The 18,157-nt window shown below is 44.3% G+C and overlaps 1 protein-coding gene across 1 annotated transcript; it reads left to right on the forward strand.

The window, feature by feature from the left end:
• Nucleotides 1–3,619: 3,619 nt before the first annotated feature.
• On the forward strand, nt 3,620–17,942 carry LOC117346085 (cell wall protein DAN4-like). Its single transcript, XM_033915413.1, has 3 exons — nt 3,620–3,851; nt 15,605–15,723; nt 17,022–17,942. Exons 1-3 carry the CDS (start codon nt 3,629–3,631, stop codon nt 17,025–17,027), a joined length of 348 nt encoding a protein of 115 aa, XP_033771304.1. The 5' UTR covers nt 3,620–3,628; the 3' UTR covers nt 17,028–17,942.
• The last annotated feature ends 215 nt before the right edge of the window (nt 17,943–18,157 follow it).

An 18,157-nucleotide genomic window follows, 5' to 3' on the forward strand; every position in this document is an offset into this window, starting at 1 on the left:
GTAAAGCTGTCTGCCTCCCAGCACCCCCCCAAAGCAGCCCCTTTCCCTTTCCCCCTCCAGTTTCTACCTGACTGTCTCTCCGTGGCCCCCCTTCTGTCTCCCCCATGCAAAGCTGTCTACCTCCCAGCACACCCCTCCCCCAAAGCAGCCCCCTTTCCCCCTCCAGTTCCTCCCTGACTGTCTCTCCATGGCCCCCCTTCTGTCTTCCCCTCCCTAAGCAAAGCTGTCTGCCTCCCAGCACACTTCTCCCCCCGAAGCAGCCCCCTTTCCCCTCCTGTGAGAATTTTTACCTGCATGGGACACCTGTAGCACCGGCACGACACCCTCCAGCCACTCCTCTGAGCTCAAACTTCTTAACGCGCCGCCAGCCTAAACACTTGAAGATGCTGCCCGCAGTCTGGCCGGCTCCCTTAGTCCCTTGCCACCCCCCCCCCCTCCAGCGGCCGCAGCACTCTAAACATGCTGCTTCGCGGCCTTCTACTGCCCTGATTTGCTCTGCCGTGTCCCTGCTGACATCATCAGAGACGCGGCAGAGCAAATCAGGGCAGTAGAAGGCTGCAAAGCAGCGTTTTTAGAGTGCTGCGGCCGCTGCTGGAGTCAGATTTGTCGGGACTGTGGGAAGGGGGGCAGCGGCGGCAAGGGACTAAGGGAGCCGGCCAGACCGCGAGAAGGGAAGGTGGATGGGAGGGTCAGACCGCGGTGGGAGGCTCAACGGGGGTTCTGATGTGCCGGGGAGGGGGGTGGGCGAAGACGAAGACGAACTGAAAAGAACCCTGCGCACTGTTAGCCACGGACCTACTGATCACAGATCAGAGATCACGGAAGCACGCAAGGAGTGTGCATGCGCAGCGTGATCACGTGTTAACGTGCTGAACGTGCACATGGCCTTTGTTCGCCAGGCGCCATCTAGGGGCGCGCTGAATTGTCATTGCGCTCAGTTATCGTTGCGCTCAATTGTCTCGCGCTCCGTTATCGTTGCACTCAATTGTCTTGCGCTGAGTTATCCTTGCGCTCAATTGTCTCGTGCGTTATTGTCTTTGTGCTGAGTTGTCTTCGCGTTTTTGTCCGCGCGCGATTGCCTTGCGTGCAATTGACCTGTCACCTTATTATATAGGATCCCGTTCTCCCCAAAGAGCTCAGAACGGGTTACAGGTTGACATAGTTAAAGTACAAGTTTTTATCCTAATTTGACACACAGTACTAGGGATCTAATACCAATATACATCATGGGGTCCTTTCATTAAGGTGAACTAACTGATTTAGCGCAGGCTAAATGCTAAGGCATCCGCAGATTATAACGGATGCCTTAGCATTTAGCGTGCGCTAATCTTTAGCTCACTTTAATTAAAGGGCCCCAAAATGCAGTTTACAGGATAATTCAACATAGTTATAGTGCAAGATTTATCAATCTACATTTTTAGAAACATGACGGCAGATAAAGGCCAAATGGCCCATCCAGTCTGCCCATCCGCAGTAACCATTATCTCTTCCTCTCCCTATTGGCTAAGGCTCTTAACATTTGCATCTCCTCTTCCTATAGGCTGAGGTTTTGTGCACCTGCATTGTGAGGTCATAGAGCTGCCCATCCGCAGTAACCATTATCTCTTTCTCTCTCTGCAATGTCTACATAACTTTTGGCTCCGTCTTTGGAACATTCCTGGTCTCTCTTGTACTTAAATAAATCTTAGTTGTATATTATTTTTAAATTTGATCTTATTAGCTATTTATATACCACCTATCAGGTTATCTAAATGGTTTACAATCAGGTACTCAAGCATTTTCCCTGTGTCTCTGTGGGCTCACAATCTATCTAATGTACCTGGAGCAATGGAGGATTGAGTGACTTGCCCAGGGTCACAAGGAGCAATGTGGGGTTTGAACCCACAACTTCAGGGTGTTGAGGCTGTAGCTTTAACCAATGCGCAACTCTAGAAATCAAAATGTAGTAAAAGTGAGCCATGTCTAGGCCAATCAAGCCATTGTGACATCACTGATGAGGTTGGCTCTTATTGGTGGAATGAGGCATTATGATGTCACAATACCAGCTCTGGTTATCAGAGGCTGAAACTTTTCACACTATTTATGTATTCAATTTTTCTGTACCATTCTCCCAAGGGAGCTCAGAATGGTTTTGTGAATTCATTCAGGTACTCAAGTATTTTTCCCTGTCTTTCCTGGTGGGCTCATAATCTATCTAATGTACCTGGAGCAATGGAGGATTGAGTGACTTGGCCAGGGTCACAAGGAGCAATGTGGGGTTTGAACCCACAACCTCAGCGTGCAGAGGCTATAGTTCTAACCACTAGGCTACTCCTTCCTCCACATATTTTCATACTTTCCTTCCTTCCTTTTGACACCATTGTATTCCTTTATATTGTCACAATAAATGCATTCACCAGTGGGAAATTTCAAGAACAAAGCATATATGTAGCCAAAATCTGATGATTATTACATAAGTGCTTTTTGACCTGACTGTTTCATCTTTTTTTACATTTTTACAGATTCTATGGCCATCACCACGCCGGCACCCATACGTGAGACGAGCAACACAACTATATTAAGCACATCAAGTGACATGACCAAATCAACTACGCCTATGTATACTATGAGCAGTGCCACGAGTGGCACTGTTGATATAACTACCTCCACCAGTGACATGACCAAGGCAACCATGCCCATGAATAGCACAACCGATCCAACCACACTGAGTGGCTTGACCAATGTGACAACGAGTCTGAGCGGAATGACCAATGCAACTACATCCATGAGTAGCACGGGCAACTTGACCACACCAAGTGCCACGGCTAAATCATCCACACTCATGAATAATGTGACAAATGCAACCATGCCCATGAATAGCACAACCGATCCAACCACACTGAGTGCCTTGACCAACGTGGCAACGAGTCTGAGCGGGATGACCAATGCAACTACATCCATGAGTAGCACAGGCAACTTGACCACACCAAGTGTCACGGCTAAATCATCCACACTCATGAATAATGTGACAAATGCAACCATGTCCATGAATAGCACAACCGATCCAACCACACTGAGTGCCTTGACCAACGTGGCAACGAGTCTGAGCGGGATGACCAATGCAACTACATCCATGAGTAGCACAGGCAACTTGACCACACCAAGTGCCACGGCTAAATCATACACACTCATGAATAATGTGACAAATGCAACCATGCCCATGAATAGCACAACCGATCCAACCACACTGAGTGGCTTGACCAACGTGACAAGTCTGAGCGGGATGACCAATGCAACTACATCCATGAGTAGCACGGGCAACTTGACCACACCAAGTGCCACGGCTAAATCATCCACACTCATGAATAATGTGACAAATGCAACCATGCCCATGAATAGCACAACCGATCCAACCACACTGAGTGGCTTGACCAATGTGACAACGAGTCTGAGCGGAATGACCAATGCAACTACATCCATGAGTAGCACAGGCAACTTGACCACACCAAGTGTCACGGCTAAATCATCCACACTCATGAATAATGTGACAAATGCAACCATGTCCATGAATAGCACAACCGATCCAACCACACTGAGTGGCTTGACCAAAGTGACGAGTCTGAGTGGGATGACCAATGCAACTACATCCATGAATAGCACAGGCAACTTGACCGCACCAAGTGCCACGGCTACATCAACCACATTCATGAATAATATGACCAACGCAACCATGTCCATGAGTAACACAGCCAACCCAACCACACTGAGTGGCATGACCAATGTGACCACAACTACAAGTGGCATAGCTAATGCAACCACCCTCACAAGTAGCATGACTAGCAAATCCACAGCCTTAACTGGTGCTACCACTGGTAAGTGGATTCCTATTTTCACCTTCCAATAACTGCTTGCCTATTTTGTGCAATTCTATTGTGGTCCTTTATGGTGGAGCCAATTAGTTTGGCACTGTTGTATGAGGCCTTCTTTGGTCACTGGTCTGGGTAAATATGGTAGGTTGTTTTATTCTGCAAAGAGACTTTAATGAGTTAGGAATTACCGGGAAAGGAATGGAAAACAAAGATGAAAATGTTATAACGCCATTGAGTCGCTCTATGGCGTGGCCGCACCTCGAATAGTGCGCAATTCTGGTTGCTGTATCTCAAAAAAGATATAGTGGAATTCAAAAAGGTACAGAGAAGGGTGACAAAAATGATAACAGGATGGAACAACTTCCCTGTGAGAAAAGACTAAAGCGGCTAGGGCTCTTCAGCCTGGAGAAGAGATGGCTCAGAGGAAGATATGATAGAGGTCTCTAAAATACTGAGCGGAGTAGAACAGGTAGAAATGAATCGCTCGTTTACCCTTTCCAAAAGTACAAGCACTAGGAGGGGCATATGTTGAAGCTACTAAGTAGTAGATTTAAAACAAGCCGGAGAAAATAGTTCTTCACTAAACGTGTAATTAAACCCTGCAATTCGTTGCTTAGCAAGGTTTAAAAAGGTTTGGATAATTTAAAAGAAAAGCCTATAATCCATTAATTATTAAGATGGACTTGGGGAAACCCACTTCTTATTCCTAGGATAAGCAGCATAAAATCTGTTTTACTCCTTGGGATCTTGCCAGATACTTTTGGCCACTGTTGGAAAAGGATACTGGGTTTGATGGACCCGTGGTCTATCCTAGTATGGCAGCTCTTATGTTCTTATGTTGATAAATAACCCTTATAATAGGGCACAGCAGGGTTACCAATCTCTGCAGATAAGTGATCTGTCACAGGATATTCACCTGTTAGATTCATTACATCATTGTCCCCTACTGCATTAGGGTTAAGATCGCCAATTATTTCCAGGTCATCAGAGAGAGGTCGAGTTGATCCTTTTTCAAAAAGTACATAGACTAGGGTACACTCAATGAAGTTACATGGAAATAATCAGAAAACAAATAGGAGGAAATAGGTTTTCACTCAATAGTTAGTTATAGCAGTTAGTATATCTGGGTTTAAAAAAGGTTTGGACAAGTTCCTGGAAGAAAAGTCCATGGTCTGCTATTGAGACAGACATGGGGGGGGGGGGGGGGAGAAGCCACTGCTTGCCCTGGGATCGGTAGCATGGAATCTTGTTAGGCTGGGATTCTGCATGGAATCTTGCTATGCTTTGGGATTCCAGAATCTTACTACTATTTGGGATTCTGCATGGAATCTTGCTACGCTTTGGGATTCCATAATCTTACTACTATTTGGGATTCTGCATGGAATCTTGCTATGCTTGGGGATTCCAGAATCTTACTACAATTTTGGTTTCTGCATGGAATCTTGCTATGCTTTGGGATTCCAGAATCTTACTACTATTTGGGATTCTGCATGGAATCTTGCTATGCTTTGGGATTCCAGAATCTTACTACTATTTGGGATTCTGCATGGAATCTTGCTATGCTTGGGGATTCCAGAATCTTACTACAATTTCGGTTTCTGCATGGAATCTTGCTACGCTTTGGGATTCCAGAATCTTACTACTATTTGGGATTCTGCATGGAATCTTGCTACGCTTTGGGATTCCAGAATCTTACTACTATTTGGGTTTCTGCATGGAATCTTGCTACACTTTGGGATTCCAGAATCTTACTACTATTTGGGATTCTGCATGGAATCTTGCTATGCTTGGGGATTCCAGAATCTTACTACAATTTCGGTTTCTGCATGGAATCTTGCTACGCTTTGGGATTCCAGAATCTTACTACTATTTGGGATTCTGCATGGAATCTTGCTACGTTTTGGGATTCCAGAATCTTACTACTATTTGGGTTTCTGCATGGAATCTTGCTACGCTTTGGGATTCCAGAATCTTACTACTATTTGGGATTCTGCATGGAATCTTGCTACGCTTTGGGATTCCAGAATCTTACTACTATTTGGGATTCTGCATGGAATCTTGCTATGCTTTGGGATTGCAGAATCTTACTACTATTTGGGATTCTGCATGGAATCTTGCTATGCTTGGGGATTCCAGAATCTTACTACAATTTCGGTTTCTGCATGGAATCTTGCTACGCTTTGGGATTCCAGAATCTTACTACTATTTGGGATTCTGCATGGAATCTTGCTACGCTTTGGGATTCCAGAATCTTACTACTATTTGGGTTTCTGCATGGAATCTTGCTACGCTTTGGGATTCCAGAATCTTACTACTATTTGGGATTCTGCATGGAATCTTGCTATGCTTGGGGATTCCAGAATCTTACTACAATTTCGGTTTCTGCATGGAATCTTGCTACGCTTTGGGATTCCATAATCTTACTACTATTTGAGATTCTGCATGGAATCTTGCTACGCTTTGGGATTCCAGAATCTTACTACTATTTGGGATTCTGCATGGAATCTTGCTACGCTTTGGGATTCCAGAATCTTACTACTATTTGAGTTTCTGCATGGAATCTTGCTGCTCTTTGAGATTCTGCCAGGTACTTGTGACCTGGATTGACCAGTGTTTGAAACAGGATACTGGGCTAGATAGACCATTTGTCTGACCAAGTATGGCTATTTTTATGTTCTTCTGCCCAATGCCTCTACGGATTATAAGTTAAATAAAGCGTCATGGATACCTTTGGGCAAAACCCAGGCATCCAGATGATCCCCTGATGCAACTCTAGATGACAATGATGTCATAAGTGATCTCACACAAGGCATGAACCAGTCAGATCTGTCCTCAATATGTCATTGGTGGCCCCCACCCCACATATTTTGCACACTCTCATGATTTCACCAGCTAATAGAGATAGGGTTACCAGATTTTACTTCAGTAAAATCCGGACCCCCTAGACCCGCCCGCCCAGTTCCACCCATCCCCATCCCCTTATGCCCAGTCCCACCCCCAATCCCACCCTAGCCTTATCCCAGCCCCGCTACCTGCTTTCGTTGGGCAGGAAGGCATCTGCGCAAGCGTGGATGCAATGTAATGACATCACACGCGCGCACGTGATGCCCTCCTGCCTGACACGATTTCGAGGAAGCTTTTCAAAACCCAGAGGACCTGTCCCGGGAAATCCGGACGTCTGGAAACCCTAAATACAGAGTATCGGTATTATTTATCCTTTTGTATAATTCTAGGACTAGGGAAAAGTTCATAAAACTATACTTAAATCTTTTATTGATTTTCAATTTAAATTTCAAGTATTACACTTGTACAGAAAGCAATAATAGGATAGATATTAAATACAATGTAAATATTACTCATAAGTTAATAAATTTACTATTTATGCTCAAGTCCTCAACTTGGATCCAAGAATCAAGAAAAAATGGCAAAAATAAAATTACTAATAGTTACAAAAGAACTGAAAGCTTAGCACTGAAGTGAGGTCCAATAATCAAATTATAGGGCTCAAGGGTTGCTTACATTCAGACGAGACATTGCCACAAAATTGGATAATTGGGATGGTTCAAAAAACACATACTTAAGAGTATGGTAATAGAGAATGACACGGTGACAAAATTCATCACCGTTCCCGTCCCCGCGGATAACTGCGGGAAATAATCCCATGTCATTTTCTAGTGTCTATTTCAGCCTCGGTCCTTCTACACCAGCATTCTTCAAAGCAAAGCTTGAGGGTCAGTGGTTGTGGCCATTCATACTCTGATTCTTATGGGAGCCAAGGATAATGAAGCCATTGTGACATCACTGATGTGATTGGCTCTTAGGCACTGGTGGAATGAGGCATTATGACATCACAATATCTGCTCTGGATACCAGAGACTGTCATTCTTCAGTGTCTATCTCAACCTCAGTCCTTCTACACCAGCATTCTTCAAAGCAAAGCTTGCGGATCAGTGGTTGTGGCCATTCATACTCCGATTCTTCCCTCTCTCCTTAAAGAATGACATGAAGATTGTTTACCGCGGTTATCCGCGGAGACGGTAATGATGATGAATTTTGTCACCGTGTCATTATCTAGTAACACACAATACATTTACACGGATGTCTTAAATAAAAGGTCGCCCCCAAAGATATCACCCCAGGTTTCAAAAGAAGAAATTCACGGCGGCGCCTCTGCGTCTCCCGTGCCAAGTCTGGAAACATTTGTATTCTGTAACCAAGAAAACGTTTTTGTCTATTTTTAAAGTAAAGCTTTAACAACCATGTTTTATCAACAGGTAAAGCTAAGGTAATAATCATAATGGCTGATAATGCTAAATCTTTCTCAGATGTCTCTAAAATTTGTGAGATATTTAAAGGTTCTTGGTCTGAAGGTTTTTCTTTTTGTTGTTGATCTTGTCCTTTATCAGGTAAATAATAAAAGTTCATAAAACTATCTGCTATCTCCTTTAGGAATGTTTTAACTGTGGGGAGTAGTTAATTGCTAATTTATTGGGGTGTTGTTAATATGATCTCACGTCTTATAAGAGTTGCAAGTTGGGGGAGAAATGGAGTGTGTTTGTGTTTAGTGGCGTGCGGTGAGAGCTTTCAGGGGATTCAGTGAATCCCCAGCTCTACAGCCCTGTTTTTTGTTTTTATGTTTACTTTTTGCTTGATGCAATTTGAATTATTGACTAGGCAGCCTACTCAACCAGTCAAACTACATCAAACAAAAAAGTAAACAAAAATAAAAGCAGGGCTCTTGTGCTGGGGATTCTCCGACCCCCCTGAAGGCCCCGACAGTACTGATCCGAATTTGATTGGCTGAGCAGCATCTGCCTGTTGCCTGCTTGACCAATCAAATTCAGAGCAGTGCCCTCAGGGCCTTCAGGGGGTGGGGTGAATTCCCTGAAGGCCCTGACCGCACTGATTGTGCTGTTTTTAACTAATTTTGATTTTAATGCTATCTGAAGGATCCCTAGCTAGCTGACATACCTGGGTCACGGTGTATATGAAAAACTCCATCTTAGATCAGTGGGTAGTAAAACTAAAAACAGCAACCTGTGACTCCATTTCACTGCTCTGAGAAATCACGTATGCATGCAGGCCTGTTCTATGTATCTGTCTTAAGTGCCTGGCACGGCAAGGAGGCAATAGGATGTTAGCCTTGATGTATAGATTATAGGATGGATTTATGGTTTTGTTTTTCTCTCTGCTGTTACCTTTTGGCCAGAGCTGGTTAGAACTGGTTTGAACTGGTTAGGACACTATATAACTTTGGTGTCCGAGATCCTCAGGGTCTTCTGTTTATGCAGCCAGTTCTGCCCAGAAGTCCAGCATATATGCTTGTTTAATAAAAGCCTTTTTAAATCTCTTCAGTCTCTGGCTCAAGTCTCTGCACTACTAAAGGAGGGCCTTATCTTAAAAGGTACCTTCATTTGGCGCAGCCGAACAGGGACTTGATCTACAGACTTGAGCCTGTTTGGCACGATCGTCTCCCTCGGAGGATTTCAAACCTTGCCTCCTACGAGACCCGTAATAGCCGGCATTAACCTGGTGGTTGACCAGGAACGGTTTTCTCGTCGAAGACAACGGATTGCACCTCGAGAAGGAACGAATCGGTGGAGATTTCTGGCTCCTGGTTTTGTTGTGCCGGTACCGGACCTGTCTTGGTAAGTGAGAAGTTGATTCCTTCTCTATCCTGTCTCTATCTCTTCTGTCTAGTAACTTCTTAATCAGTTGTGAAGCACAGAGAGGTATATAGGATTCTGGTTTCTGGAAATTGGAACTTTTGTTGGGTGCATATATAGATTGTATAATATGGGTCAGAACACCATCGAGCCCCTTCAGATCATGCTTAAATATTTTACAACTGCCTTTTCTGGCGATTATGGCGACCCTAAGATTTTTTATTGTTTTCTTCATCCTTATTTTTATTGTTGTCAAAGGCTTAGTATTTGGAATATAATCAACTTTTTGTCATACTTGTCAAATTAAAAAAAAACAAAAACAAAAGCTCTGGGGACACCTGACAAGACACAGAGAACGAGAAATTGGTGATGTTGAGAAATTACCCGGGGAGATGGAAATAGCATTTAGGTTGGAAACCTGGGAAAAGTTGGTAAAGCAAGCCAGCATGATTGTTTTGCCGAAAGTTGCAGACAGGATAGTGTAAGTTGCTTAACAGGGTAAAATGCATGTGGATCAAGACAGAATTAAGAATGTGAGTTCGCACTGATGAACGAGAATAAGGACTGTGATTTTAGATATATGTTGCGTGCAGTGGATTTGTTACAGACAGTGAGTAATTTAAAGAAAGTTGAGCCAGATAGTTTACGTGTTCTCGCAGTTGTCAAAGTGGTGTCTGCTGGTAATAAAAAAAGAAAAAAAAAAAAGCAACCGTTTGTCAGACATGTGGGATTTGTGTTTGGCACATCCCTGCCTTTGTATCCCAGTGTTGGGGGATTTAAAGTACAAGACTAACAATGATAGAGGTTAAGTATCCATATTTTTCTGAAAATTGAAATATTTGCTAAACATGGGCTTGATAATTCAAGTTCAAGTTTCAAGTTTTATTATTATTTGATGAATCGCCTATACAAACATTCTAAGCGCTGAACAATTAAAAAAAAAAACCAACAACATTTTAGAGGACAAACAATTTTAAGACACAAGTACAAAGTTAAATAATAAAGTTTTTAAGAGTTTTATAAAAGAGATAAGATCTTTTTCTTTTCTGATGTACAGTAGCAGTGCATTCCACGTTTGTGGCGCTGTAACAGAAAACATGTCATTTCTTCTTGTACCCACAATTTTTAAAGAAGGTACAGTTAATAAGTCTTGTGATGATGATCGTAGAGAACGAGGGGCATAATAAGGAATGATCATTCTAGACATGAATTGAGGCTCATTGAAAGCTAGAACTTTAAAAACCAAGAATAATATCTTAAAAGTAATTTGGTGGCTAATAGGTAGCCAATGGGACTTAATCAATAGCGGTGTAATGTGGTCAACTTTTTTTTTTTTTTTCCCTTTATGAATGAGTTTTATTGATAACGGATGGATTGAGATTACTTCTTTTGTGCTAACAGTCTCCCTTGCTTTCCCGTATTGTGTCTTTATCCTGGTGTTCTTTATGAATTCTTTCTTCCCATGCATGTTTGTATAAAGTGTTATTATCAATCTGATTCTAAATACAATTGGAAACAGAAATACCTTTAAAATAAACTTGGTAGCTCAAACTCCAGAGGAAGGGGGTAGTTATTATGTAAGGACAGTGCAGACTAAAGTAGCTACATCTAGTCTGCAGCAGTGCCCACTCCTCAGAGTGTAGCGGGACCCAGGTGGCAGACAAGGGTTCCAGGTCTGCCTGCAGGGAACATGGCTAAGTGACCTCAGGGGTGGTGTCACGTTAAAATGTCTCTTCTTTGTCTTCGCAGTCATACATACAGAGCTGTTCTGGACCTGTTACAATGAGCCTTTTTCTACCCAGAGAAGGAGGACAATGTTCTGCTTTCAGTAACCTTGAAATGACCTTGCACTTAACATTTAACATGTTTCTTTTTTTCCTTTGAATTGACATTGCCATACTTCAGAATACCTCTATATTTAACATTGTACACTGTATCTTACTTTACCTAGTAAGTTTTGCTTATTTTTCAAGATTGAAGCACACCCTAGCAGTTGCGTCCCTGTCTGCCTTATGAATGTAATTGGCAGGGCACCAAGCCAGAGTGATCACATTCTTACGTTTTCTCTTTCGGATGTTCCAGTAACCATTAATAGATGCCTTTTATGATTATGTGATTATTATGCCATGTGTTATATCGCACTTTACTTTGCCACTGTGTGCACACAATTATGATTCGTGCTATGATGGACGTTTGTTTTTGTATAACTGTGCATTTCTCTGCAGATCTAAGTTCAGCTCTGAATCCTTGCCAGCTGGAAGAAAAGTTTCACGCCTTTTCTGTTTTCTATGTTTGTTTATGCCCTGTAATCTTTGTGTTGTCTATCTGTTTGGTTTGTGGGGTACCCCGGGGAAACCAACTATACCATTGGCCATTTTTGGAGATTTTTCTCTCCCTTTTTGCATTTTTGTTTTTTTCCTATCTAAATTGCCTTTCTAGCTGTTCACGCCCACGCTGCCCTCTGGCGCCAGCGCTCCTTCCTCACCTCCTCTGGATCCCCTATCCAACACCACCAACTCATCCTGGACCTTTTGGATGCTATCCTGCTACCCTCCAAAGTTTCTATCATGCACTGCTGGGCCCACCGTCGCCTCCGTGATTTCATCAGCCGCGGTAATGCCTTGGCTGACCGCTCGGCTCGCCAGGCGGCCCTCCAAGGTCCGCCCACACCCCCTCTTCTGTTATCCCTTTCCTCCCCTCAACCTTTCCTTCATTCCCTTTCCCCCCAGTACACTGACCCCGAGCGCAAGTGGGCCACGCAGCAACCTGGCCATTGCACCCTCCCATCCGGATGGATTACTATACCCTCCTGTATGTTCCACAACTCCTGGCCCTCACTGTTGTCCAACGTGCACACGATTTTTCTCATGCCGGTAACCCAGCCCTCCGCACTCTTCTCCGACAGAATTTCTATATCCCGAATCTCTCTCAACTCATCTCCCATGTTCTGCTCCGCTGTGTCATTTGCCTCCGACACAACCCCTCTTCTGTCAGACCCTCCGTTCCTGGCCACCAGCCTATCGGTTCACACCCTATGCAAGTCCTCTCTACTGATTTTACCCACTTGCCCCCCTCCCATGGGTTCCGTTACCTCCTGGTTTTCATTGATTCCCACACTGGGTGGCCAGAGGCCTACCCAGTGTGCACAGAGAAAAGTAGGGAAATAGTAAAGGTTTTACTCCATGACATCATCCCTCGCTATGGCCTGCCCCTAGTGATTGGCAGCGATAATGGCCCCGCCTACATAGCTGTACCCCAGGTAAACGCAATCAGTTGTCCCCATTTGAGCTCATGTATGGCCGACCCCCGCCGATAGTCAGTCTAGACCCCGAGTCTCTTGAACAGATAGGGAACGCTATCACAGACGCAGAGATAAAGCAACTAGGAAAGACCATTATGAAATTACAGAACTGGGTCATTTCTAGAGCCCCGCTGCCAATTACAACCCCTGTTCACCTCTACAAACCTGGGGATCAAGTGTGGCTGAAAGTATGGAAGAAAGAACCGCTGAAACCCCTTTGGACAGGGCCTTTCACTGTCTTACTTGCTTCCCCCACAGCTGTCAAATTGTCCCGCTACGAGTCTTGGATTCACTACAGCCGTGTGAAGCCCGCTGCTGAGTATATTTGTGAAAAAGGGCCTACTGACCTTCAACTGAAAATCACGCGGCTGCTCCACACTCTGGAAGAGTAATCACGCACGTCTGATCCGGAGATCTGACAAGATATTTAATATGAACTCTGTTGTATATTTACTGCTTGTGATTTACGTCTTGCCAACATTGTCCATGTCCCCTACCCCTCCCACGCCTGGGTGTGCCCCTTGTGTGGCACTAGTGGACAATGGGGGCAAAACGGAAAATGTTATTAGATTTCAAACTAATTATGAGTGTAAGGGTCAACTAGTGACCCCTGTATGTATATATAACAAGGTTGAATATTCTATATGTAATAATGGAGATTCACAGATCTGTTTCGACCCCAAAGCAACTAATAGGGATACTTGGATAGAGGTCAGGTCAGTCTGGGATCAGGGCCCCCTGATTCAACAAACCCTGGTCACTAATCCCTATGTCCCGGCCTCAGTCCTCTTTGATGCTTGCCATGCCATGGACAAGAACCCCACCTTCCTTGGACGTTGTGGTGCCCTAGCATGGAGGAGGGAATATATGCACAACGATAAATACATGTGCCTGGCGGGACAGAAGCCGTCCCACTGTGAAGGGTCTTCCGAACACTACTACTGTAACTACTGGAGATGTGTATCCTGGGCTACTTGGGGTATGACCCGACTGCCTACCACCCGAGCCATATTATCCAAAATGGGTGACTACCTCTGACTGTGGCCTCCAGAACTGTAACCCACTTAACTTCACTATCCTACAGCCGTTTAAATGGAACCTCGATGATAGCCTCCGGAAAGCTCGCTATCTTGTGGGCCTACAGATATATGGTAAGGGCACAGACCCTGGTACTGTCTTACACATCAAACTCGTTGAGAGACACCGGATCCCTGAACAACACAGCATTGTGTTTCCCGACTTTTATGAACATATGAAACTTGACCAACAAGACTTTGTGCCCTCTGCCACCACCCGCAACCTTTTCATACAGTTCGCTGAAACCATAGGAGCCACCTTAAATCTGACAAACTGTTATGTCTGCAGGGGCACCCAGCTGGCCCCTGAAAAACTCCATTCTGGCAAAACACTGCATACAGCATCTCGGACCATCCTTTACCACTCGTGTTGGACACCTGCAGTGCCAATCCTTATGGACTAAAAACAGTACCTCTCAGCCCGGATGGACTTATTGGACCGGAGATCCTAAGTTAAAAATACCCAGACGATGGAATACTACTGGCAATGCTACCACATTAAATGTCTACCTCAACCTGCCTGCTTCTGCCCCTTGGGCTGCACCAGAAGGATACTACTGGATCTGTGGGAAAACGGCATACCCCACTCTACCCTCAAATTGGACTGGCACTTGTGTTCTGGGCACTATCAAACCAGCCTTCTTCCTCCTCCCGTTATCCGAAGGAGAACATCTGGCTGTCCCAGTATTCGATCAACGGGCCCGTTCTGAAAGAAGCCTGGAAATTGGTAAATGGGAAGACACTTGGCCCCCGGAGCGCATCATTGCTGTCTACGGTCCTGCTACTTGGGCTGATGATGATATATTTGGACTTAACTCACTGACTGATTGGGCCTCCAAACCGGGACTCTTAAAGCCCTCACCATAATTTTCCTGGTATTCTCTGTCATATTTTGTGTTCTTCCTTGCCTGTTACCATGTTTATTGAAAACCCTTAACCGTACTATTAGGACTACGATTGACAAAAGTACCACCGCCCTAGTCCTGGCCCTTTCCTCCTATCACCCAGTCCCCACCTCTGATACAGATGGCCCTGACCTCCCATAACCCAGCTAGTCAGCTAGCCTACAGAAGAAAAGTTGGGAATGAAGGATCCCTAGCTAGCTGACATACCTGGGTCACGGTGTATATGAAAAACTCCATCTTAGATCAGTGGGTAGTAAAACTAAAAACAGCAACCTGTGACTCCATTTCACTGCTCTGAGAAATCACGTATGCATGCAGGCCTGTTCTATGTATCTGTCTTAAGTGCCTGGCACGGCAAGGAGGCAATAGGATGTTAGCCTTGATGTATAGATTATAGGATGGATTTATGGTTTTGTTTTTCTCTCTGCTGTTACCTTTTGGCCAGAGCTGGTTAGAACTGGTTTGAACTGGTTAGGACACTATATAACTTTGGTGTCCGAGATCCTCAGGGTCTTCTGTTTATGCAGCCAGTTCTGCCCAGAAGTCCAGCATATATGCTTGTTTAATAAAAGCCTTTTTAAATCTCTTCAGTCTCTGGCTCAAGTCTCTGCACTACTAAAGGAGGGCCTTATCTTAAAAGGTACCTTCACTATCTACATTTATTTCTTTTGTGCACTTATTATAGTGGCTTGAGGCACCATTTTTATGGAAAGACATAAATAAATCAAAGGTTAAATTAGCTCAGAAGTGGTAAAATTTCAGGCAGCATGTGGAAAAGTTCTGACTTTTGAACGATCTGTTCCTCTAGGCACCACCAACCAGCAAGCAGAGGCGACGGAGACACTACCATATTGGGGGATTATCCTCATCGCCTTGGCTGTCATATTTGCGTTTGCTGGAGGGGTCTTCGTCATCTGCTTTTTCTTTGTAAGGATGGAGAGCATGTGCCTGGATGCGGGATGAAGGGAGGGGCTTGAAGGTTGACAGTGGGAGGGTCTTAAAGTTCTACTCGTCTTCCTATCACAAACCAAACTGACTGAAGCTCCACATATTCCTCTGAAACCATGTAGTGATCAGAAGAGGAAATGACAGGACAAAGGGGAAGCAACCGGCTTGCACCCCATGCTACAATTTAACCTCACCCTTTCAGCTCACCTTTCCTCTCTGCTTCCAACAAAGATGGCCGTACTAATGTCACAACTGCACTATAAACATGGCCAACAGCAATCAATACAAATTAGTCTGATGCTTTTTGTTTAAGGCATAATTGTTTTAAAAAAGGCATGCTACGGATGAAATTGCTGTATTTTTATGTATACAGGACTGAATTCTATAGATTGCACCTAAAATCAGCTCAGAACCCCCCCCCCCCCCACCTAAGTGCTAGTCTATAAATGATGTCTAAAGTTAGGCTCAGCTTATAGAATAGCGCTTATGTCTGGGAGTCACGCCTAACTTTAGGCATGGCCATTTGTACCAACAGAAACAAGGTGCAAACTCTAGTGCCTAGAGTTAAGCGTGGACACCCCTTAGTCTATAATTGCATGTGTAACTTTGAGAAACACCCCCAATCCGGCCATGAACCTCCCATTTACACACTCCCATTTTGGTGCCGCATGTAAATTTTAGGCCTAAATTTATACGCATATAGTAAATTAAGACCAATTAATGCTAATAATTACTAGTTAAAGAAGACAATTATTAGGGTTAATTGACTCATTCTCCAACTAAGCTGCGCACACAAATCGAACGAATGCCCAAATTTGCCAACGCAACACAAAGCACCATTTAGAGAATTTTGGTGATAATGTGCCCCCCCCCCCATGTATAATTCATACATGCATATAATGGGAGTGTGAGGGAGCAAGCTGTACTCCCTCACTGAGATTGCGATTATGCCAATATTCAGCAGAGGGCACAGGTTCACTAAGATGGCAGTGGAGCTATCCTCCAGCAGATGGCGCTAAACCATCGGGGAGGAACTCAATCAGGGAAGAGTTTATAAGCCTAGAGGGGAGTCAGTCAGAGAGGACCCTGAGCGAGAGAAAGAGAGGTCAGCATGCAGAGGGTAGACATGGTTTGTAAAAAAAAAAACCATATATACATAATCCATGTGTTATATATATAAAAATATGACACCATGGCTGAAGAATCCCGAATGGTGTAGATTTTTCTCTTCAGAGTTCAACTGAATTTTGAAAACCAATTTCTTTATTTCTTTACAGATATGATAGAGATGGAATGCCCCTGATTTCTGTTTCGACTTTCTGGTTGATACCTTGGACTGAGCAGTATGTGTTCCTTCCTCTTCAGTAAATCCGTTTTTGGCCTACTGAAGCCTCAAGCACCTTGTACAGTGATACAGAAACAGATGAGCTTACTCAGTACTGCTCTGCCATGAGTGCTCCCTGTGTGGTGGACAGAACTATGACACCTGCAACTCTAGGGTCCAATCCCACTTCTGACACCAGCATTCCATTTTATGGCCCTGAGCAAGTCTTCCTGCACTTAAAGTTGGCAAGAAGGTTTTCTGGGGGTAAAGTTATTGTGTTATACATGCTAACAGCACTTTATTATCAAAAGGTGTTAGTTATTACACTGCGAGTACCTGACGATCCTTCATTTGTCTTTTCTGCCTAAACAATGAGCTTGATATTAAGTAGGATGTCTGGGGAATAACCATGAAATGGGCTTTGTGGCCTATAACATGAGATGACAATGTTATCAAGCACTAAGTTGGCAATTTTATGAACTGGTAATCACATTTGGGTGCAAGGGACTTAGACACCTTAGACAAACCTTCAGTCTCATGCCCCTGTCAATTCACTTTCAACTTCCCAGACACCCCTCCCACCGAGATTTTAATAATTAAAGTGAACAATCATGTTTAACCCAATATAATTCCTTCCAGAATGATCCTGTAAAAATGCATTAGACATCAGACTTTTAAATATTAAAAGCGCCAGTTCATGATTCTCTGAGTTGGCATGGCAACCAGGATCTATCTTGTTTTGACTGCAGTTGCTCTTTGTCTCCCCCTTTCCCCTGAAGGTGCTGCCCGGACAGCCTAGTTTGTCTAATGGTTAAGCCAACCTGGCTTTGCTGCAGAAGGGAACATCTGATGTTTCAGAGTTATTTCCTGTGTAGGTAGGGTTGCCAGATTTCCTCTATGAAAAAAAGAGGACACCTGGTCCCGCCCCACCAGCCCATTCCGCCTCCAGCTCTGCCGCCCCCCCCCCCCCCCCCCCCGCCTCTCACACGGACCTCCCTGAGCTTGGGACCACATCTGCGCATGCACAGATGCCCTCCAGAAGCAGCCCTGAGCTCGGGGGACTTCCAAAACCCAGATAAATTGCTGGGT

This window comes from Geotrypetes seraphini, chromosome 12, assembly GCF_902459505.1.
Source record: "Geotrypetes seraphini chromosome 12, aGeoSer1.1, whole genome shotgun sequence".
In the NCBI taxonomy this organism is placed as follows: domain Eukaryota; kingdom Metazoa; phylum Chordata; class Amphibia; order Gymnophiona; family Dermophiidae; genus Geotrypetes; species Geotrypetes seraphini.